Source organism: Ochotona curzoniae, unplaced genomic scaffold, assembly GCF_017591425.1.
Source record: "Ochotona curzoniae isolate NIBS_2020 unplaced genomic scaffold, NIBS_Ocur_1.0 contig_1014, whole genome shotgun sequence".
Classification (NCBI taxonomy): domain Eukaryota; kingdom Metazoa; phylum Chordata; class Mammalia; order Lagomorpha; family Ochotonidae; genus Ochotona; species Ochotona curzoniae.
In genome coordinates this window covers 36,615,276-36,638,531 of record NW_024464920.1, presented here as the reverse complement: position 1 = coordinate 36,638,531, position 23,256 = coordinate 36,615,276, and the positions used below count along the sequence as shown (strand labels likewise).

The 23,256-nt window shown below is 55.4% G+C and overlaps 1 protein-coding gene across 1 annotated transcript; it reads right to left on the bottom strand.

The window, feature by feature from the left end:
* Positions 1 to 1,670: 1,670 nt before the first annotated feature.
* ZBTB39 (zinc finger and BTB domain containing 39) lies at positions 1,671 to 8,936 on the bottom strand. Its single transcript, XM_040983274.1, has 2 exons — positions 8,833 to 8,936; positions 1,671 to 7,407 (listed from the first exon to the last, which is right to left on the bottom strand). Exon 2 carries the CDS (start codon positions 7,361 to 7,363, stop codon positions 5,234 to 5,236), a length of 2,130 nt encoding a protein of 709 aa, XP_040839208.1. The 5' UTR covers positions 7,364 to 7,407; positions 8,833 to 8,936; the 3' UTR covers positions 1,671 to 5,233.
* Positions 8,937 to 23,256: the final 14,320 nt, after the last annotated feature.

The window sequence follows — 23,256 nt, the reverse complement described above, 5'->3', positions numbered from 1 at the left end:
TTCCTTGAAGCTGTGGATCTAAGGCGCCCGGAGACTTCTAGGGAGAGACCCCAAGCTCTCAGCATCACCTGTCACCATACCCTTACCCCTCCAGATCTCAGGGGACCCACCATCCCCCTCATCCCCAGCCTGACCCAGGGCAGATCTTGGGATAGGTGCCCTACCCCTCAGCCTCTGTCCCCTGCACAGGATGGGGGAGGCCACAGTGGACACTTCCCAGCTCTGTCGCAGGGCAGGGCACTGACACCAACACTGTGTCATCAATCAGCTCTCCCTGGCCACATCTTCTCATTGCTTTCCTGTCCAGCAACTTGGGTTCATAAACACTCATGTTAGAGATAAGCAGCCTTTGTTGCTGACACGTAGCTCTCTGGGAAAAGGCTCCATCATCAGTTTTAGTGAGTAGGACTGTGTCCATGAAGAAGTCTGGGTGGAAGCCCAAGATGGCTTGTATCTGTTCCTACTTCCACATCCTCCTCCAGTTTGTGGAGAGGGATAGGACTGTGAATGATCCCCAGTCTTGTCATGGTCTCCTCCATCCTGCTCCAGCACACAGTGTCTGCAGTTACAACTCACTTCCCTGACTCTACAAACCTAAACTTGGACCCACAGGATACATCCAACATGCGGTTCCACTGGTGCACACTCTCGCGTGTCTGGCATGAGGTTACCAGCAGGGCAGAGCTGAAGGCTTTGGGAATAAGTCTGGGTTGTGGCTCAGGCTTGCAGTAGGGCTTAACTTAACAATGCCAAGGTTGCAGTGAGAACCTTCTTCCCCATGCCTGCTTAAAATCCAAGGCAAGCAGCAGGTGTTCAGTCTAGTACTTGAAGACCTCACATTCCAGAGTCAGAATGCAGGGGCACGGGGACTCATCCCCAGCTGCAGCTCCTCGTGCCAGCTTCCTGCCAATGGAGAGGCAGCGGGTGATGGCTCAAGTGGCTGGGTTCCTGCCACCCAAGGGGGACTTGGACTGAGTTCCTGGTCCCAAGCTCCTCCGACAAAACAAAACAAAACGCCAAGATCTGATGTTCAGATCCTAACTCCACTGACCTGTCACATCCAGGTCACCTCAGAGGCCACTTCCCTAAGTCCCATTATCACCACCCCGGCAGTAGGACTCTACCCTTGGGGCCTTTGCACCCCCAGTCAGGGCAGAGCAGACACCAGCAGGGCTGACTGCCACGGGGCTGTTCTGCCTGGCCAGCATTTACCAAGCCCCTGTGGGAGCCTAGCCCAGCCCTGCACTGTGGGACCGGTGGACCATGAGCCTCCCACAGCCTTGAGCCAGATTCCTCCAAAGCAACACACCTGAGTTAACCTCATGAAATACTTCCTGTCCGCTCCAATCTTCCTCTGCTTTCACGTCCCAGTTGCCTCTCAGCCTGGTCCCAACGTGTCACAGGAAATGAGGCCCTGCCATACCTCAGCAGGCTCCCAGTGCCCACCGAGGGCTGACAGAGGATGTGCCCTGAAAGAGGTGGCGCCTATGACCACATTTTCTGCTACAAACAGGTCAGCAAGTGAACTTGGGGAATTCCAGTCACAGGCCAGGTTGGCGTGTGACCTGGAAGGTGGCCGGCACCTGCTGGGCACACATTTGCTGCCAGGAGGGTGGTGGTGAGGCCACACATTCTGAGCACATTCAGAGAACACAGGGAAAGAACTCCCATTTCCGATTTTTTTTTTTATTCTAAATAAAACCACACTTTGTGCTGAACAATGGAATATAAAAGAATCAGATGTACAACGATTTTAGACATCTACTATTTGGGGGGAAAAAAAAGTTTACAAAATATACAAAACTTTACAGCAATAGATAGTAAACACTTAAATATTAGGAGGTCAGTACTTATTAATTTAATGGAAGGAGTCAGACGCTGACGACTCTTCCCCGCTTCCTAAGAGACTTCAGTGAGTACCGCTGCGCAGTGGACACATGGGGCGGGGAGGTGTTAAAGGAAGATTAAAAGCAGGACAATTTCAATTCCATTCTGTGAAGTTCATGATGTATAATCCCACAGGAACCAATGTTCTGCACCTGCTTCCTGACCCAACCGGGCGGGCTCGAGGGAACAGGACGTGTGGGAACTCCCAGCATTGCCCCCACTTCCCCAGGCCAACCCAGTCAGTGTCCATCACTAATGGGAATTAAATTCACTTCTGAAGTGTAGTAGTCTTGGGTCTAGGCAATAGGGCACAGTAGACCAGGAGAGGCAAACTCATCAGTAGCAAAAAAAAAATCCTGACTGGGGAAAAAGATATTCAAGCCAAACCACCTGTCCTGGAGACAAAGAGGTGCTGACAGATGGAGAGATCACAATGGGCCAAAGTCAGACAGAACTTTCACCCATTTCCTGGTCCTTCAGGGTCCCCTGGACCCAACCCACAGCCCACCTTCTTACTACCCAAGTAACCATGAACCATGGAAAACTCTGGAGTCCTCAAAACAAGATCAGGACCAGCAGCGAGCCAGCAACAGCCCCCTCTTCTGGCTGATCCCAGGATGACACAGCAGTGGCTCACCCTCCGCTTAAGCAGCCTCTGTTCAGTTTACACGCTGCCAATTGCCACCTTCAGAGTCCCGGAAATTAGAGACAGGAGAGCTCCACAGAGAGCAGCCCTGGTCCTGAGGGGAGGAAGGGAGAGGGGTCAGGCAGGGCTTTGGGGCTGCGTGGCAGCAGCTCCAGGAGAGAGGGGACCACAAAGTAACAAATACTGGATAGAAAATTAAAAATGCAAAATAAACTGCACACCTCCTCTCCTCCCCACCCCCGGATCCCGGCCATCCCAGAGGGCCCTGTGCCCCCCGTAGTGTTTCAAGTAAGACAGTTCAGAAAAGGGTGAGCCAGGGGCACAGGTGGCAAACAGGCATGTCCAGGTGTGACCAGGGCCCTGGAGCTACTGATTCTGCCTGTGCCATGTCCAACTGCACCTACCGGTTAGCATGGTATAGGGGTACTGGGGGACAAGGGAGCAGGTTTGTGGTTTTAGTTTAATGTTTCAAGGATCTGCTTTTTGGTTCGCTGGCAAAAAGGAAAAAGTTCACAGCTTCATATGATGTATACAGACCTTCTGGCATCCCTGATGCCTGTTAAGGAGAAGGGTCCCTCCAGCATGGCTTCACCCCGCCCAGCTACCTAGCTGGGTCCCCAAGCACCTCTCACATCTGTCCCTGCTGACCGCCCCTGTTCCCGACACTAGGCAGACACCTACTTGAGTGTGGCCTGTCACTCATTTCTTCCTAAATGTCTGAGAAGTCTCCTGCTGCTAGCCCAGGGCACAGGAAGCAATTTGGGCTCTGATGGCCAAGAGTGGGCCTTTGGCTGGCCCCTGGATGGCCACACCAGCAGAGAGCCAAGTGCTGCAGCAGGCACAAGCTGCAGTTCGCCAGCACAGCTCCAGGGTGACAAGGACAGGAGGCTTCAAGTGCTGGGAGAGGAAGAGGCGTAGCTGCCACAAAGCCCTGTGTGGCACCTCAGCCCCCTCGGTGCCATCTCCACCCACCCCTTGAGTAATGAAAGGTCTGGGAATTGAACCAGCCCCAGCTTTCCAGAACTTACCACCCATTCCAAAGTGGGGGGATGGGGCATAGCCTAATGAGTTCCGGGGCTGAAGAAAAAGGATGTTTCACAGCCTCAACACATTCTCCCCTGGCTATAATCCCCAACTCTCTGGCCAGGACTGTCTCCTACAATATGGCTACTTGCTGAGAGAAAACTCAACTGCCTGAAGTCTCTCATGCAATAGAGATGCTGGGTCATATGTATATATTAAAAAAAAAAAAAGGAAAAACTCCAAAATAAATAAGAAGTAGTAACGTCCAAAAAGCTCTGTGGGTTCCTTAAAACCACAGAGACAGCCCAGGGTACCGCTGCGTCCCTCAAGGGCCTGTCAGACCGTGGCCAGGGGCTCCAGAGCACTCCTGAGCAGGGTGAGGTAGTATGAGCTACTGAGGTGCCACCTTGTGGGTATGCAAGATCCAGGTTCCCCTCCCTCCAGCCTTCTTTGGACAAGACCCGAGCATAAGCCAACCAAGAATGGAGCCAAGAATGGAGCCACAGGCCCGGAGGACCTGGATACCTTGGGAGGGCCCCAAGCGACTGCTGTCCAACAGCGCCCCCTGGAGGTGATGCAAGGACAGATAGAGCAAGCTAAATTCCAGCAGGCTACAGGTGAGAGGCAAAGTAAACAGGTTGCCCCCATGACAACGGAGACAAACAGCACACACACCCTGCTACACAGGGCCCCTCTGTCCTGAAGGGCGCATAGTTCGACACCCCACCGCCTTGTGGGTTCTTCTCATCTCTGCTGCCGGCCCAACACCTTTGGGTGGGGGAATGAACATAAATTAAGGCAAGGCTGCAGTGGTCTGAGGCATCCCCACCTCCCCACCGGGAGAGCAAGGTCAACGGAGGTGGCCAGCACGACATGGGGTCCAGCAAAGTGGTTCCTTGTCCTCTCTGCCCCACAGGGAGGACCCGGGCATCCTGGGCCGTCACTCAGCAAAAATCACGTCTCTTTGGAAACAAGAAGAAAAGAGAGACCTCCTTTCCTGTCCCTCCAGGTGGCACTGCAGGATGCCCCTTCCGGCTAGCAAAAACTCACCCCAAAGCTTCCTGCCCCCAGCCAGGCTCCAGCTAGCAGGGGGTGCTCAGTGTCCAGGCCGCAGAGCCAGGTTGTGGGGCCAGTAGGCACCTCCATCCTGACACCTTCTCCCTGTGGAGGATTGGGCACAGCCACCTGTGGGGAGGGGGCCAGCTGACCAGTCCTCTCTTTCAGGATCACATCACCAACTCCTTCTCACAGCTGGCCGGCCCAGCCAAAGGTCTGGCAGAACACGCACAGTGAAAACAAATCTCTCTCTCTCCTCTCTCAGGTGAGGCTGTCGGCTGGATTCTTAGCAGCATAAAAACCTATCTGTAAACTAAAACCAGAAGAGCCTGGGGAGGGAGACCAGCTGACACGAGCCACTCGCCTAGATCCCAAACCTGGCCTCCAAAGAATCAAACACACAGCCCTTGGGGGGCAGGAGCGGGTGTGGAGGGAAGATGCGATAGGGCCTTAGCTTCTGAAACAGCGTGTGTGCTCTTTCTTCCTTCTTTCAACACAACAAAAAACAGAATTCCTCACAAGGCAAAATTGTAACTTGGGCTAGGGAGGGATCACCAGCCATTCGGAAACCAGGGGCCTTGGCTGCCCCCTCGCGTGCTCCCCCATGTCGCCTCAGGGCCGTCAGCTGTCTGGGCTCTTCTCAGCCTCCTTCGAATGAATTATGTACATGAAGGTCTGCTCGATGGTGAAGTCGGGCGGCAGGCTGCCCTTGTGCACGCCCACGTGCTTGCTCATGAGGTTGAGGGTGGAGCTGTAGTGGCCGCAGACCGTGCAGCGGTACATGAGGGCCCCCGAGTGCGTCTTGAGGTGGCACTTGATGGTCGAGCGGCCGCGGAAGAACTTGTGGCAAACCTTGCACTGGTAGGGCTTCTCACCCGTGTGGATCCGCCGGTGGTAGTTGAACTCGCTCGTGTGGGCAAACCGTTTGCCACACACTTTGCAGCTGTACTTGCTGTTCCCGGGCTGGCCCTGCAGAGCTAGCTCCTCGCTCAGAAACTCCTCAGCTGGCAGCTTCCGCTTCGGGAGACTGGGCAGCTGCAGCCCCACCCCGGGCCGGGCATCAAGGCCACTGTTACATTTGTGCTGGCTCACGTGGTAGCGGTAGGCAGCCTCCGACTTGAAGCTCTGGCTGCACAGGTGGCAGCGGAAGAGGACGTCATCCAGGCTTTGGTGCACAGCCATGTGCTTCTCCAGCAAGTGCCAGTCCACAAAGCTGTTGGCACAGACGGAGCAGGAGAAGACAGAAATGCCGAGATGGGAGAGCGTGTGCCACATGAGGCTGCAGAGGTTGAGGTGACGCTGGTCACAGACACTGCAGGCCTGGCCCTTCAAGTTCACGTGGTCGAGGATGTGGCCCCGGACCACGTGGAAATCTTTGGCCAATGCTTTCCCACAGGCAGCGCATTTCAACTCCGGGCAGGCCGTCCCTGCAAACAACCCCAGCTTGCCAGGCAGGGGGTCGCTGGGGTGGACGATGATGTTATTCTCAAAGATCCCGTCCCGCCGGTGGAGGGTCAGCTGCCATTGGGTAAAGAACTTGGTCTCACACATGTCGCAGGAGAAGAGGAAGATCCCGATGTGGGACAAGACATGGGTCACCCGGGAGTTCCGGTCCTGGAAGTGGGTCTCGCAAACCTTGCAGTTGCCTGTCAGCAGGTCCACGTGGTCCCGGGCATGCTGGCGGATCAGCTGGATGTTGGGTTCCAGAACTTTCTTGCACACCTGGCAGGGCATGGCCTTACTCTCCCGGTTGTCGCTCTCTCCAAACGTCAGCTCATCTTCACTGTCATCGCTCAGCTCAATCACTTCCTCCGCCGTCCCCATCTCCTCAGCGGGATCTTCAAACTGCAGCTCCTCATCGCCCAGATCCTCCAGCTGCAGCTCGTCCAGCTGCCCAAAACCTGGGTCTCTGGAGTGGTCACTGTTGCTCAGGCAAGAATTGGTTCCCGTGGTGACGTCCACCCCGTGGTCAGGAGGGAAGAAGCTGTTCTTGCCAAAGTCCCCATTGCTCTGAGCTTTGTAGGGCTGGCAGGAGCTTGTGCTGGTCTGGATGCCCGTGCTCACAGTGCCCAGCACTGGCTGGTTCGCCAGGCTGGGAATGGATGGACAAGGGGCAGGCGTGTCATGCTCTTCTGTCTTGGGTGGCTGCGACAGGGGCAGGCCATGGCTGGCATCACCAGCCACGCTCCGTTCTTCCTCTTTGTAGCTGCCGCCCGCATCACTAGCCAGCACATAGTTCCTATCAGGGCCGAAGTGCTCCGTGCTGCCACTGCGGAGGTCCCCCAGGGGATGGGCGGGCTCAGTGGAGGGACAGCCTGGGGCAGCCGAGTGGCTGTTGGTGCTGCTGGCCAGGGGCTTGGCCATGGCGGAGCTCTCCAGGTCAGGGAAAGTGGAGTGGCAGGCCTGGAGGAGGTCCTCCATCCCCAGGCGCTCGGCCACCTCATAGATGACCCCCACGTTGATGAGGTCCGTGAAGAGCTCCGAGGTGTAGACAAAGCTCAGAATCTTCTCAAAGTTGGCAGGGGTGATGAAGTCCACCACGTAGGTCCGGGCGGCGTCAAGTCCGGTATTCAGGAAGAGGTTCTGGAAGTAGCCAGCCGCGCAGGCCAGCACGGCCTTGTGGGCCGGGAAGGAGCGGCTCCCCACCACGATGGTCACATCACACATGGTCTCCGAGAGCCGGCACTTGTTGAGCTCCTTCAGCAGGTTGTTGGGGTGGTTGGTGCTTTGCAGTTTAATCCTCATGCCCATCTTAGCAGCTCCCACGGCGGTGCCTCCTTCTCAGCACGCTTAATCTGTGGGTGGCAGCAGATAACCATGAATGAAATGCCACCCTGTTGTACGCTTCCGGGCCCCAGAGCTGTTCCCTCCTGCCGGGGACAAGGGACGGGCCAGCCCGAGACTTCTGCTGCATACACCCAGACACACAGCCACCATGCCAGAGGGTAGCTTGGTTCTCAAGACTTGGGGGACAGAAGAAAGGAATGTCTGGCTGGGCAGAAGCTTACACCCTGGCACCAAGGCAGAGCATTTCCTCCAATGCCACCCTGCACCTGCTTCCCAGGGTGCCTGGCTCAAACTGTTCTCCTCCAGATGCCCTCCCCTAAAACAGGCTTGCCTATCTGGGCAAGCATCTCTTCCCTGGCAATGCCAAGTGCCCTCCCCCCCCCAAGACACACACACAACAGCCCCCAGCTCCTGAACGAGCCAAAGATAAGCCTGTTCCATCTTGACCTTTTCCATCATTGCCACCACCTCCAAAACCAATTTCAAGCCCGAATTCCAATCCCCTACTCCAGACCCTCCAGCCTTGGCCATTTCCACCAAGGAAGAGTAGGAACGCCAGGGGAGGGCTCAGTGGCCTGTCTGCACCGCCTGTGATTCAGCTACACTGTACTCTCTTTTGCTGCCTCTTTTGAGGGTTTTGCACACACTGGCCCTGTACCCACAGATGCACCTGCCTTGCTAGAAGAGACTGCTAACTTTGCAGGTAAGACTCCGGACTGCTGGTCGCACACCACTCTCTGCCCCCTGGGATGCTGGGCTGCCGGAGGAAGAAAGACCAAGCCCATTCCTGCCCCCTGCTGCCCACCCGCCCTGCCCAATCCGCTCCCACTACCCAGCCCACCCCCTTTCGTCTCCATCTCTCCCCCACTTCACCAACAACTTTCAACTTTTTCTGGGAGCCCAGGAAGCTCCGGAGTGCCTTTGGGTACTGGCCTGGCAGCTCCAGGGCCTGGTGGCCCACACTCAATGGCCTACGACCAGTCTGGGGGACACTGGCGAGTGCTGGCGGGAGGGGGAGCTTCGGAACTCCCAAAAAGGGAACCCCCAAGAAGCCGGCGACGGTCGCTCTCTGTTTGAGAGCAAGCGGTGCTGGATTGGCTTGGGGAGCTCCATCTCGGGGTGCGATGGGCGCCCCAAGCGCCTCGGTCCCTCCCCCCCACACACACACACCCACACCCAGAGACAGCGCGGGTTCCTCCGGGTGACCCTGGGTACGGGGGTGAGAACGGGTCGGGGGCACCGGGCTCCGACGAGGGCCCCCAGGGAGCCAGCGGCGGGGGTCGGCCAGGCCAGGCCAGGGTCCGCGCGCCGGCGGGCAGGAGGCGAGTCCGGCCGCGGGGAAGCGGCTGGAGCGAGTCCAGCGGGAGAGCAAGGGAAAGGCCGGGCCGGGGTCGGGCCCTGGCCAGGACAGCCCTCGGCCCGGCCGCGCTTACCCGGCTCCGCGGGCCCCGAGCACCATCGCCACCGCCGCCTCACACAAAGGCCCCGGCCCACTGTGCCCGGCCCGACGAGGAGGCGGCGCCGCTGGCCGCGGCCAGACTCTCCATCCGCCGCGCCGCTCGCCGCGCCGGCCCGGGCCGCCCCCGCCGCGCGGCCCGCAGCGCCCCCCGCCGTCCCGGAGGAGGCAGCGCCCCCCGCCGCCGCCGCACGGCCCCGCAGCGCCCCCCGCCGCCCCGGAGGAGGCAGCGCCCCCCGACGGCGGGGCGGGCGCGAGGCCCGGCTGGGGACCCCCTGCCAAAGCACACCCTGATTCCATCCAGTCTTGTGGACCTCTGCAGCGTGGCGACCCGGTGCCGGGACAGTGAAGCCCTCTGTCTCAGCCCCAGGCTGCCATGTTTCCTGCAAGCTCAGCACTCCAAGCCTCCTGCGCAAGAATTGATATAGAATGTTACAGGCTTGCCCCGAGTCCCCCTCCTCCTCCTCCTTGATCCCCGGACCCTTCATTTAAACCCTACTCCCTCCAACCCCTTGCACTGCCTGACCAGAGCCACAGCCCAGCCCAGCGCTTTCCGGATAGGCACACAGTTGGTTGGAAGAATTCTTTGGTGGAAAAATGGAAAGGAAGGACACGTGGGATGTTGTCCACTGATGGCAGCCAGCGTGGCCTCACAGCAGCATGTCAGGTCTCCTGGTGACTTTGTGTGTCCTCACTGTGACACCTCCCTTGCCGGTGGTCAGTTACATTGGAAGCAGGCAGGTGTCCTGTTAGCTAGGGCACATGGTAATGGCCACACAGCCTGCCCGTGTAGTGTGAGAGCAGGAAATGTCCCTGTGAAAGTGTTCGTTCTGTTAAAGGCAGGCAGCCTTCCCCTTGGGCAGTTGGGACATGGCCCTCCCAAAGTGGACATCACACAGCTGCAGGCCAGGGGCCTCCAGCATGACTTCTACAGAGCACAGGTGTGTGATCTGAAACGGGGCTCGGTCCGTTCACTCTGCCTGACCAGCTGCCTTAGACATCTCTGCAGAGTGGAGCCCCAAGACTCACACCAACAAACCACTCAAAGCGTATAGATACTGTTGAGACACAATTGTTTTAAAAATAACTTACTGGGGTTGGCACAGTGGCACACAGGATTATGCCACTGCTTGCAATGCCAGCATCCCACATTAGAATGCTGGCTTGAGTCCTTGCTGCTGTCTTTCCCATGAAGCTCCCTGCTAATTTGCCTAACAAAATGGCAAAAGATGGCCCGAGTGTTGGGCCCTGCATCCACATAGAAGACCTGAATGGAGCTCTGGGCTCTTGACTTCAGCCTGGCCCAGCCCCTGGCCATTGTAGTCATTTGGCAAGTATAACAGCAGATGGAAGATCTCTATCTGTCTGTCTGGTGTGTGTGTGAGAGAGAGTGAGAGAGAGAGAGAGAGAGAGAGAGACTCTGTCTTTCAAATTAATAAACTTTTTAAAAGTAAATCACTAGGGCAGCATTGTGGTATGGTAAATAAAGCTGCTCCCTTCAACACTGACATCCCATACGGGTGCTGACTCTTGTCCCAGCTACTCCATTTCTGATCTAGCTCTCTGTTCATGGCCTAAGAAAAGCAAGAGAAGATGACCAAGTCCTTGGGCCCCTGCCACCCAGGTGGGAGACCAGGAAGAAGCTGCTGGCTCCCAGCTTCAGATCAACTCAACACTAGCTATTGTGGCCATTTGGAGAGTTGAACCATCAGGTGAAAGACCTTCTCTCGCTGTCTCTCCTTCTATCTTTGTAAAAATATGCCTATCAAATAAAAATAAATCTTAAAGAATAATCAAGAGTAAGTCACCACACAGCAAATCACCATACAGTCACAATACACAATCCAGGGAGCTAAATGGAGAAGAAAGGGCCAGAGACAGAGCTGAGGGCATGTCAGCCAGGTGTCCTTAGGCATCGACCTTTTTGCGGCAGGTGGAGGAGGGTGGAATTTCTTCAGCTGTCCTCCCAGTACAAAATCAGGATGGAACTGAAGCATGTTCATCTCTCCTGGAATCTGCAGGCCTGCAGTTCCTGCAGACCCCACCAGAGGGCATCCTTCCCTCATGCCTGCTCCTACTTTCCAAGGTAATGGTCTGCTCCCCTGGGTGCCTAACACCCACCCAGGTGGTACAGAACCAACCCCAGGAGGAGGCTTGCCTGACCCGAAAGGACCCCCACTTCCCTGCCACCAGCAGACGGCCTAGGTGGCCCCTCCAGAGATGTCATTTTGCTAATGCAAAGCACTGAGTCCCTGAAGAAGGACTGTGATTCAGGCTGGCTGGGGCATTCTTTGACACCTGCTTCTGCAGTTGGCACAGGTGCTGTCAAAAGGAGCTCCCCCATCCTCTCCTTGCCTCCATCAGGCAGCTAGTGATCCAAAGCAGGCTCTCCATAAGGTTCTGAGTTCTGGGATGGTAGAGCGTGGCCAGACAGAAAGAACTTGTAGGACGTGGCTGCCTTGTCTCCAGCCCTTGCACTGACTGGGGAGAGTATAAACTTTATCTTTGCAATTCAAGGATAAGATGGAGGTCACTACACCAGACTGAACCCGGGGGCCTGAGGACTCCCCAGGCTCTGCAAGAGGACAGACACTTCCCTCCACACACACAACTCCTTGGATTCAGTGGACTGTTGACAAATGGCACATCAGATTATTAATCTGCTTATTGATACTTAATTTAAATTATTAATCAGATTAATAATCTGATGTGCCAAGACACCACCCCCACATACACAACTCCAAGGCCAGTGCTGTAGCATCCGGTGTAATAGGCTCACAACAAAGACATCTGAAGTGTTCCCCCACTGTAATAACAGGCCTCTGAAGGCGGCAGCTGTGGCCTGACTTGGTCTCTGCAATAACTTCCTGATTGCCCCTCCATGACAGCTGGATCAGGGACAGTGCTGCTGGACTCCAGTGCCTGTGGGTCACCTCCCATCCCAGAACCCACGCTCAACAAAGAGATGGGAACAAGCCACACAGCGCTGTGGGGACATCCCACACCCCTCCAGTCAGGACTTCACTTCTGGCTCGTTTAGGCACCGATTCAGGAACTAGAAATACAAGCAAGTCATGCCAAACATCTGGACTGTCTTTACAGCCTTTATTTGCTAGGAGTCATCTTCCAAATTCTTTTTTTTTTTCTTTTAAGATTTATTTGAAAGAGATAAGAAGAAAGCTATCTTTCATCCACCAGTTTACTCCCTGGATGGCTGCAACAGCTAGGGCTGGGCCAGGATGAAGGCAGGAACCTGGAGCTTCCTCTGGGCTCCCACGTGAGGGGCAGGGGCCCGAGCACTTGAACCACCCCTACTTTCTCAGGCCACGAGCAGGGAGCTGGATAAGATGTTGTGGTGCTGGGACAGTAGCTGGTGCCCATGTGGGATACCAGCATTACAACTTGACCCACTATATCACAACCCTGGGCCATATTCATTTCTTTGTTTATTTGTTTTTAATCTGAGACCAGCTGTGCACAGCATTGTTTAAGGCACTGCTGGGGAAATGGGTATGTGCGCAAAACAAATAAACTCTCATTTCAGTGAGATATGGTGCTCATGCGCAGACATGCATGAGGAAACATCAAAAAGTTCATGAGAAGTGGAAGTGGATGATAAGCTCACTTGGGTGCAAAAAACAATGAATTCTACGCTATTATTCATACTACACATTTTCTGCAAAGTGCACTTGTGCGTGGAGTTTTGAAACCACATATGCATGTATGTAGGTGTGTGTTTATGATGTAGAGGGATGAGACAAGGCAAGGAAAATCCCACCAAGTAAACACCTCACATCCCTCCTTTAGGGAAGTCCTTTATTGTTGAGGAAGAGAGAGAGAGAGATAGAGACGTAGTATTTTCAACACAAGACACTGGAGAAACCCCAGGGGCCCCAACAGGCAAACCTCCCTGGGGCAGGGGAGGTATCAGAGTCAGGAAGCAGTAAATGCACAAGGCTAGCTGAAGGTTGAGAAAGGGAAGAGGGAAAACATGCACCTGGGAGCCCCAGGCAGGGAGCTGGGATCTTCCTGAAGCAGCCCAGGAGTCCGCAAGGAGAGTGCTAAAGACAAGAAAAAACAAAACAAAACAAAAACCTAAAAACCTACATCACATTTGACAGCCACAAAAATGCTACTAAACATCCTGTTTTCCCTCCGGCCCTAGACCTTGGAAGCCTCAACTTTCCTAGCAGAAAGTGCAGAGCCCCCATCACTGCTACTCTGAAAACCTGCGTGTGTGTGTGTGTGTGTGTGTGTGTGTGTGTGTGTGTGTGTGGAGTCTGGGGGGTGGCCCTTGCAGGGAGATGCGGTGAGCAGTGCCCCATGAGCCAGACATATATGCAGCCTCACCCAAAGTCCCACCCCACCCACGGCCCACATTGCCTCAGCATCATTGAGCCCCCCCCTTCAAGGAGCCTCTCAGAGGTCGGAGAGACCCAGGGAACATCTCCCATGCAGTAGTTTCACATGAATGAAGCAAGAGGATATGCTGTTAGCCTGTCTCTTCTAATCTCTCCAAGGCAGCCTCTCTGATCTGCAACCGCTGTCCTATGCTACCTGCTATTGTCCTATTCTGCTAGGCATCTAACAGATGGAGAATGTCCCAGTTGAAGCCAGCCATTATGCACCTGGGCCCTCTGAAAAAGTCTGGATTCTCCGACAAGCCTTAGAAGTCAATTTCCACAATGCATTTTTTTTTCTTTATGCCATTTGTATAAAATACTATGGCAAAATTGCACTGTAATTATCTTTATGGTCGGTGCATACGGCTAGAGGAGAGGATGCTATCCAGATATAGCTGCCCTAGTAATTACCCGGCCGTCTAATGAGAGCAAGATGATACAGCCAGCTCTGGGTAATCAGCGAGTTACAGTTATTATAGCTCTCAGTACCCTGTCGTCCAACACTAAATGGGGGCCCAGACACCCCCCCACCCTCATCCCAAGGAGTCACCACGCCTGGGCAGTGTTATCCAGGGGTCTAGATCCAGCCACCCAGAGGTCCAAGAGTGGGAGGCAGGGACTCAGGAAGAGAGGCAGGAGTCACTGCTCCCCAGGGCTCCCCAAGGCTCTCCAAGGCTCCCCAAGGTGTTCCAGGTGGTTCCCCACCCCCAGTCCATCTCCTAAGGAAGCTGGTGAGAGAAGCATCAGTGGTGTGTGTGGGAAGAGGGTGTCAAGGAGGGAGGCTCTGTGTTTTGACTAGACGCTTCCCGGGGGACTGTCACACACTGGCATGCAAGGGAGGGACCTGTCAGCCCACTTGGGGGTGGAGAGGGAAGTGTCACGTGGCTCCCAGCAGGCAGACCAGAGCTGCTGGAAGCGGGAGAGGAAGCTGTGGGGGTGCAGGGGGAAGAGGACACTGCAACACCTTTACTCCCACCCACAGACCGGAAGGATGTTGATCTGGGCATGTGCCTCTTTACTGTCCCAGCGGGTGCTGGAAACACTCACTTTTCACACAAGGGAACTGAGGCTCACAAGGGGTCTAGAATTTGGCCCAGGGGACAAAGCTAGAGAATGGCAGGCCTAGGCATGTAGTTCAGGTCATGGCTCTCTCCAGGACCCTGTGCAGATTGGTGGAGGTGTGCACCCCCTGTTAGATGTCAGAATTGCTTGCATTTCTTCCCCCATTGTCCTGGACCGGGCAGCCTGGGGTTCTGAAGGACTGAGAAGGTGCAGACCGCCGGGAAGGCAAATGCCACACCTGCCCATTGCAGGTGGCACCTGCACAGGTGTGAGAACGACCTCTCCGTCATCAACACAGCTCACAGGGCACCCCCAGCTAGATTAACAGATGTTGTCCATCTGAGAGAAACCACGGGAGAAGTCCCTCTCCACTGCCATCCTCCACTCTGCCCGGCACTGCCCACTCCTCTTCGCTGCTGGACTTGAGTTACTTGAGTTACTTGAGGAAGGTGACAAAAGGGGCAGGCCTCATCTCTGTGTGACCAACAGTGTGCACTCAAGGCCGAGTCTGTGTGCGTGAATGTCTGTGCATGTCGGAGGAAAGACAAAGGTGGCAGCCTTCCCTCAACACACACACACACGTACAAACATGCATACAGATGCATGTGCAAACACATGTTTATACGTGTGTACATGCATACAGGCACCCTCCCAATACGTGTGTGCATGCCAAACACGCAAATGCACACACACACACACACACACACACACACACACTCCTCACCTCATTCTTCATTGGGGAGATACTTGAGGGTTTCAACCTTCTCTTCATTCACATCAACAGAAGAGTCTGTGGCAAGCAAAAAATGCAGCTAGGAGAGGGTTTTCTGAACGTGACCTTAACCCTGACCCCATAGCTAAGAGGGCAGTCTCAGTAGAAGACATGGGCCGGGGAAAGGAGTGGAGAAAGAGAAGGAAGCAGGACCCCCACATCCCTCCCTCCGTCTGGCACACTGGGACTCTCTCCTGAGTGGTTTCCCTGCTCTGTGTCCAAGGAGGGTCTGACTGTAGGAGAAAGGGGCCATGGAACTCCCCTGCCCTCCTCCACTCGGTTGTCCACCAGTGCCCAAACCCTTCCTTTGGACCTCCACAGCCCGCTACCTGGCCGCATGTTCCTCTTGCCCATGAGTCCCACAAAGAAGTCATGCATGTCTCCTGCAAAAAAAAGGGCCTGTGTCATCCATGGGATGATAGGGACAAGGAGGGGAATACCATTCTCAGACCCATGTCTCTCTCGCCAAAGCCTGCCAGACCACTGCTAGTAGGTGGATCCTCTAAGCCCTCTCCCTCCAGCCACTCTTGACACCTGTCTTTCCAGAATTCTCTGTCTCCACCCCCAGACAAGTACCTGGCTTAGCTACCACCAGGAGCCTCCCAGACTGTTGGTTGGAATGGAAGATTTGCCCTCCACTGTCCCCCACTCACACCTGCTTTCCCCTGCCTCCCTGTGGCCTCTCCCAATGACTGAGGCTGTAGCTGGCATACTGTCTGTGCCAGTTGGAATGGGGCTGGCCAAAATGACCCCTGTGCCCAGGACACTCTGGGAAAGTAATCAGCAGACATAGGCAGAGAAGAGGCTACTCACGTTTCTGGGGAGATGAAGCCACTGCCTTGGGATCTGTAAGAGAGCAAGTATGAGAATGGGGAGTGATGATGAGAGGAGCAAGGCTTACAGGGGGTCAGATCACAACCTCACTGCATCCTTAAAAGTGAGGGGAGGGTCTTCCCAGGCCTGTCTGATTTTCAGGATGCCGTTCCCACCCTCGCTTCCCTCCTGGCCCCATCTCCTACACCCGGGGCGGGAGCCGCTCCCTACCCATGCTAGCCTTGCCCAGCACGTGGAGCAGTTCCTCCAGAGAGAAGGAGCGGCCAGAGTGAAGTCTCCGCAGCACAGAAGATGGAGGCCATGGCTGCAGATCGGTGTCCTTCCAGGGCAGAGAATGAAAAGGGGGACTTGAGAGGTGGAGGCCCCCACCCAGCCCCTAGCTACTCCCCACTCCCCTTTGTTGAGCCCCACCAGCCTTCTTCCTTCAGGGTCTGCTCCATCCTACACTGGCCAGGAAGCACATGCTCAGGGATAGCCATGGGACCAGTGGGCTACACGCACAGACCCTGCTTTCTGCCACACACCTGCTGCCGCCATGGGCATCTATGCTATATACAGCCTTCCCCTGCCCCACCTCTGCTCAGGTTTGAGAAGTCCTGGCAGGGAAGACACTGGACATCCTGGCTACCTACCCCACCCACTCACCCAAGCATGCAGGGACTGTCCCTTGCGGTCCCTGCCAAGTTCCTGCCCACTGCCCACCTCACTGAGAGGGGTCCCAGGGTCTTTCCTCCCTGGCACATCAAGGAACCAGTTTGCTCAAGGATGTGGTTGTTCCACTCAGTGTGGGAGCCATCAAACCACCCCATCCTTCTTCCCAGGAACAACCAATCAGACAGAGCAGGTGTGCTCCGTTCTGCACTCCTTGGCTAAGGCACAGGCAGGACTGAGCCCTGGGTGACCAGGGCACACCTGCACGCCAGAGACAGCCCCACTCTGTGCTATCCTGGGGTGACTTCACTCCATCTGTCTTCTCCACAGCTTTCTGCATCTGTTTCTCTCTCTCCTCTCTCTTTCCACCCTGGATCTTGAATCTCAGAAGCACACTCAGGGTGGCATCCCTGCCTCCTCAGGGGGGGTTCTTTCTTGTCCTCTGCAAGAGGACAAGTTTCTTAGCAACTTGGACACAACCGTAAACACATCTGGTTAACTGCAGCTGCAATGACCATGATGTGGGGCTTCTCACCAGAAGCCCACCAGAGCCTCGCACTCCAGGACCCAGGCATTTCAGCACCCTGCTGTGCACACAGACAGTGGCACTGACCCATGATGCCCCCGGTTGCCTGGCCACACATGTGTCCTACCATCTTCTTGCCCCCAATTTCCTGTCCTCTCTGCACAGACACTCACAAGGGAGATGAGACAAGAGGAAAAGCCAGAAAGAACAGAAGAGACATCCTACTGCCCAAAGTCCCATAACAGGTGCATCTCAGAGACACCTGTATGGCTCCTGACACAGGCCAGCAGCCCAGCCCTGGCACTCTGCATGCTTTGGGGATGGTTCTGGTATTGGGGATTTGGCACAACTGTTGCCATCTGCCAAACTGTCCTGGTATGCGTCCTCCCCCCCCACCCCCGCACTGCCTCTCTTAGCTGCCAGGGCAGCCCCTCACCCCAGATTCCCCAGATTGTTCCAAAGCCCCACCCACCACCTGTAATGAGATGCTAACCAGATCCCAGTTGCACAGGCTGTTGGGCTTCGCACACTGAATTTGTACTGAGTCCCACCTGTAATCATCCTGAAAGCGTTTGCGCCGAGGTAATTGCTGTCATTTCAAACCCCTGGAAAGACTTCCTCCCTGCACACACCCTGCTCTCCCTGGCCCCCGATCCTGGCAGATCCTACTCTTTTTCTTAGGGGAACTTGGGATAGCTGGATGCAGCCTGGCTTTTGGCTTTGGGTTTTTTGTTTGTTTCTTTGTTTTCCTACCCTGACCAAGCAGAGGCTAGAGCTGGACAAGGGAGAGGAGTCAGGAGGGGTGGGGTTGGGATCTTAGACATGGGAAGCACATGAGCAGAAGCAGGAATGTATCTGCACTTAGAAAAGAATACACATACATTATGGATAGAGCAGCAGACAGATGTCCACACACACTGGGCCAGGTCCCACCCAGCCACCCAGTCACCAGCCAACCCAGCAGGCAGGGCTTCTTTTCTCCTATACGAAGGCGCAAAGTCACACAGACATGCCTACGGTCTCAGACGATCCCCCGAGACAGCAGGAAGAGCCGAAAGGCACACAGATCCCAGAGATCTGAATGGCCACTACTGCAGAATCCACACAACATCCCCCCACCTCCCCACTGTGGTTGTCCCAACAGGCCCCACCCCAGGGGCCCGAGGATGGTGTTCCCAAGGATTCTACCAGGAGGCACCTTCCTTACCTTGCTGCTGCCCCGGCGGGTCAACATCTGCTCCTCACAGGCAGCCGCACAGCAGCCAGCCAGGCTGAGGGCCAGGATGAATGCCAACAGCAGGGAGTGCCTCATGGTGTCTGTGGGGACAGAGGGACAGGACATTCAGCAGAGACTGAGCAGGGGGTTAAAGGCAGGAGACAGTGGGGGGAGCAGCTGCCTTGCTGGAACCTGCTCCCACAGCCCCCAGCTCTCATACCCAATCCCTGATCTGGAGAGAAAGACAGTGGGAAGGGTCCCTGAACAGGAAGACCCCTAGTCCAGGGCCACTGGCTTCCCAGGGTGTCATTTGCCAAGCTTGGAGAGATCCACTGGCCAACTCACATATCAGTGTGATGTTAGCTTGAGGGGTTATCTGGATGCGCTCCTTCAGTCCCGGGTGAACCCCCCAGGTAAGAGGGGATCAGGCAGCAACTTCCTGGCGTGAAAAGTCCACCCTCTGCATCCACCAGGCACCAAGCTCTCCCAAGCTCTTCACCCTCCAGGCACTTGCTGCTCACTGTCCCCACACTGAGATGACCGTCCCCTCCCTTTCCTGGCCTCCCAGGACATGCAACCTTCTCCTATTTGTGCCTACCTGTAAAGCCACTCCAAGCCTGGGACCCTGATAGACTGTCCAGCAGGAGCAGGAAACCAGCTGGGACTATCACCAGCCTCCTCGGTGCACACTGCTGCTGCCGCCGCTACTGCTGCTGCTATGAAAAGATGCCGAATGGAGGGGACCTTGGAAGGTGGCTGGAACTCAGTGCCAGCTCCCTGATAAAGGCTCTGGGAGGGTCTTGGGGAGCCAAGGGGAGGGGCTGAGAGTCACCAATCCCAGGGTGGCTGGATGAAATGGGGATGGGGAAGGAGGGGGGCAGAAGCACGCTGCAGACAGCAGATAGACACACACACACACACACACACACACACACACACACACACACACACACACACACACACACCAGTGAGCTGAAGTTATTCAGCAGCCCACTTCCCAGCCGTGCCTGAGCTGGGTTTAAGGGCTGTCATCTGGGGCTGGTCACAGCTCAGCAGTGTGGACCCCAGGTCTACTCTCCCTCCTTGTTCAGCTCCTAGCTTTCTCTAGTTCTTCAAATCTTTCAGCTGGACTAGCAGACTAGCAGGCTGGGGTGAGCCCCATATTGACCCCCAGTGCTCATGTATACCTTCTAGAGCTTTCCCTGCTGCCAGACCCAGCAACCTCCAGGGCCTGTCCAGCCTCCAACCCCACCCCACCAGTGCCGGGGCCTGTCTGTCTTCCATTCCTCCTGCTATCGTCTAAGGGAAGGGAACCAGAACATGAAGTCAGGGCTGTCCTGCCCTCTCTCCGCCCTGCCCCCAGCACCCAGCAGCACTGATTTCTTAGTCTGATGTGAGGGGCTTATCTGTCTACCTGCCCAGGGGAGGGGCCGAGGCAGGGTCAGCATCACAGCCAGACTCAGAGGCAAGGAGACACACCATGGGAGCTGCAATGCACTTCAGCTTGGATGAATCTGCTCATTTCCAGTACCGCAGTTCTACAAGCTGCTAACGTTCTTGGATTTCCAATGAGGAACCTGGAGCCCAGGAAGTTTGGTCACCTACTTCTGCACACACGGGAGGCAAATGACCAGGGAGAAAAGATCCACAAGGCCAGAGTTCCCTCCTAGAGGCCTGGAGATTCGGGACCTTCTCCTGGGATAGATTGCTGGTGCTCATCAAGGCCTTCCCTACCCACTGCATTTAAAATTATTCCAGATGGGCCCGGTGCGGTACCCTAGCAGCTTAAATCCTTGCCTTGCATGTGCCAGGGTCTCATATGGGCACCAGTTCTAATCCCAGCAGACCCACTTCCCATCCAGCTCCCTGCTTGTGGCCTGGGAAAGCAGTCGAAGATGGCCCAAGGCCTTGGGACCCTACACCCATATGGGAGACCTAGATGAATCTCCTGGTTCCTGGCTTCGGATTGGCTCAGCTCTGACTATTGTGGCTACTTGGAGAGTGAATCAGCGGATGGAAAATCTTCCTGTCTCTCCTCCTCTCTGTATATCTGACTTTCCAATAAAAATAATTTTTTTAAAATAAAAAAAATAAATAAAATTATGCCAGAGTTCGCATTGTGGCATAGTAGTTTAAGCTGCCATCTGCGACACTGGCATCCCATATATGCACTGGTTCAAATCCTAGCTGCTCCACTTCCAATCCAGCCCCCTACTGATGTGCCTGGGAAGATGACTCAAGTGCTTGGGATCCTTGCCACACAATGGGAAACCTAAAAAGGTCCTGGCTTCTGTGGCCCAGTGCCATGGCCTAGCATCTGGGATCCCATATGGTCACCAGTTCTAATCCCAGCAGGCCTCACTTCCCATCCAGCTCCCTGCTTGTGACCTGCAAAAGCAGTCAAAGACGGCGCAAAGCCTTGGGACCCTGCACCTGCATGGAAGACCTGGAAGAGATTCTGACTCCTGACTTTGGATCAGCGCAGCACCGGCCATTGTGGTCACTTGGGGAATGAATCATCAGACAGAAGATATTTCTCTCTTTCTCTCCTCCTCTATATATATGTCTGACTTTCCAATAAAAATAAATAAATCTTAAAATAAAAATTCCTGGCTTCTGGCTGTGACCTAGATCAACCCCAGCTGTTGTGATCATTTGGGAATAAACTAACAAATGCTTTCTCTTTCTCTCTCTCTCTCTCTCTCACTCTGTCTCTGCCATCTCTCCCTCTATATGTCACTCTGCCTTTCAAATAACTTTTTAAATTATTTCATATGCCCCCCCTCCTGTTTCTTTTTTCTTCTGGCTCTCACTATATCCAATATGTTGGGTGCTTTGTTTAATGTCCCTCTCCCGCACACCTGTCCCAACTACAGTGACAGTGCTCGGAGACCTCTAGGGCAAGGATTTGGTTGTGTCCATCATGCACTGGTGTATCTCATGCCCTACAGGAGCTGGCATGCAGTTGGTACTCAATAAAATGTTTATAGTAACCCAAAGGGAAACACAGCCATATTTTTACATCTAGGTCAAACATGCCTCCTCCACACACTAGAGTTGGTGGAGTACCCTCCCTGCTAAGGACTTGGCCACCCTGCCAGAAATCACTGTACCGACACAGGGCCCCATGTTCACCCCCGAGTGAGGGCAGCAGCTGGGTCTCAAGGCCTCTTTATTGTGGGAGAAACTAATGGAGCCTCATTAAAAGCTACTCATTACCCAGCTAATTACGGGACTGTCGGAGGCCGGGCGGCCACTGGCCAGCACTTGGCGACAGGAGGAACTGGAATGGGAGGCTGTTTCCATGCAAATGCCATGGTTGGCTCAGTCCTTTGAGAAGCCTGGGTGGGCGCCCTTCCAGTTGAACCCAGCCAGCACCCTCCTCCTGGACTTCCCCACCCACCGAGAGAGAAGCAGGGGTGGGTAACGGGGAGCAGGTGGCAGAAGCAGGGGTGGGTAACGGGGAGCAGGTGGCAGACAAATGACCAACCCAGAGTCTGATCTGTGCACAGTCCCCTCCCTCAGCCACCACTCTCTCCCTGCACCCCACTCCCCACCAGTCCTGGGCTAGGGGAAGCAGGGCCTCAGCAAAGGTCTGCCATGAATAATGCCCTTTGATGATCCAGCATCTTGCAGAGGGGGTGGGCATTGGGGTGGCAGGGAGCACTGATCGTCCCTTGATCTTGGAGATTAGCAAAGACTTGAAAGAGCTGGTAGGGTGACTTAGGTGGGTGTGGCAGGAGGGGGCGTGACAGGCCAGAGCATCCCCACTGGACTATATGCAAACAGCATGTAAAGTGGCGCTGCTGCTTGGGCTTAAGTTCCTGGCAGATGTTGTCACATGTTCTCCCCCACTTCCCCGCCCTCCCCCCCCGCCCCCGCCAGCAGGCTGCCTAGCTGCACCTTCCCCTGCAGACAGACCCTCACTCCTGGTGGCTGGGGAGGTTTGGGGGAGACCAGAAGAGGTGTCTATAGTTTTGCTGACAGGAGATGGAGGGGAGGGGTAAGGCGCTGGCACACAGTGAGATGACTTGAATGTGTCCACCCTGGACACGACGTGTGGACTCCCTCAACACCCAGCATGGCTAGGTCAGGGCTTATAAGGAGACCCTGGGGGAAACTCCAGCAAGTGATGAACAGAGGGGAGCAGCTTCCAGGTCCTGCCACATCCTGCAGCCAGGACACATGGGGTTAGGGGCACAACAGACCAAGCAGACACAAAAAGCCACCCCCGACCACCACCACTCAGCAAGAGCTGGTGCAAACCATGAGCTGCTTGGGTGCCACCCCGGGCGTGGGGTATCCAGGATGGCTGTGACCCTCTGGCTCTGTGCAGGGCTGAGGGAGGAGGGGACTGGGGCCAATTCAAGCTTGACATACACAAGTGGAAACTGAGTCCCCAAAGACTCCAGCAGATGAAAATGCACATTCCTGGGTCCAGGAAGAGAAAGACAAAGGGCAGGTGGGAGGGCAGAGGAGAGAGGGGTACCCACCGTTCCATGAAGAAGCACCCCTACACAGGGCTCCACCTGGCCAGGAGCCCCAGCCCTGAACCTGTCCCCGACCCGAGAGTTGCCTCCACCCTGAGCGAAAGGAAAAAGCAGCCTGGGTAGGAGCAGCTGCATTTTCTGCTGAAATTGCTTCTGAAATGACCAGACACTTCAGCAGGAAAGTGACGACAATTTGGGCCGTGGGAGCAGGAGATGAGGCAGAGAGCGGGGGCGAGTCACTCAGGTCACCAACCCCTGCTCAACCAGACAGGATCTTCTTGGCCTGATTCGGAGACGAGGTCAGCTGTCCCGGATGGGCAAGAGGCCAGTCAAAGCCTGAGCTACCCTGCCCGGGGACACGAAGCTCTGCAGGACAGGCTCCAGCCCTCACCCCAGTGGCCACGTGTGGAAGGATGCTCAGAGCTTGTGCTCAGAGAGCATTTTCAT

Bases quoted from the DNA above. Each gene is read 5' to 3' on its own strand.
- ZBTB39 (XM_040983274.1), bottom strand. From the start codon at position 7,363: ATGGGCATGAGGATTAAACTGCAAAGCACCAACCACCCCAACAACCTG.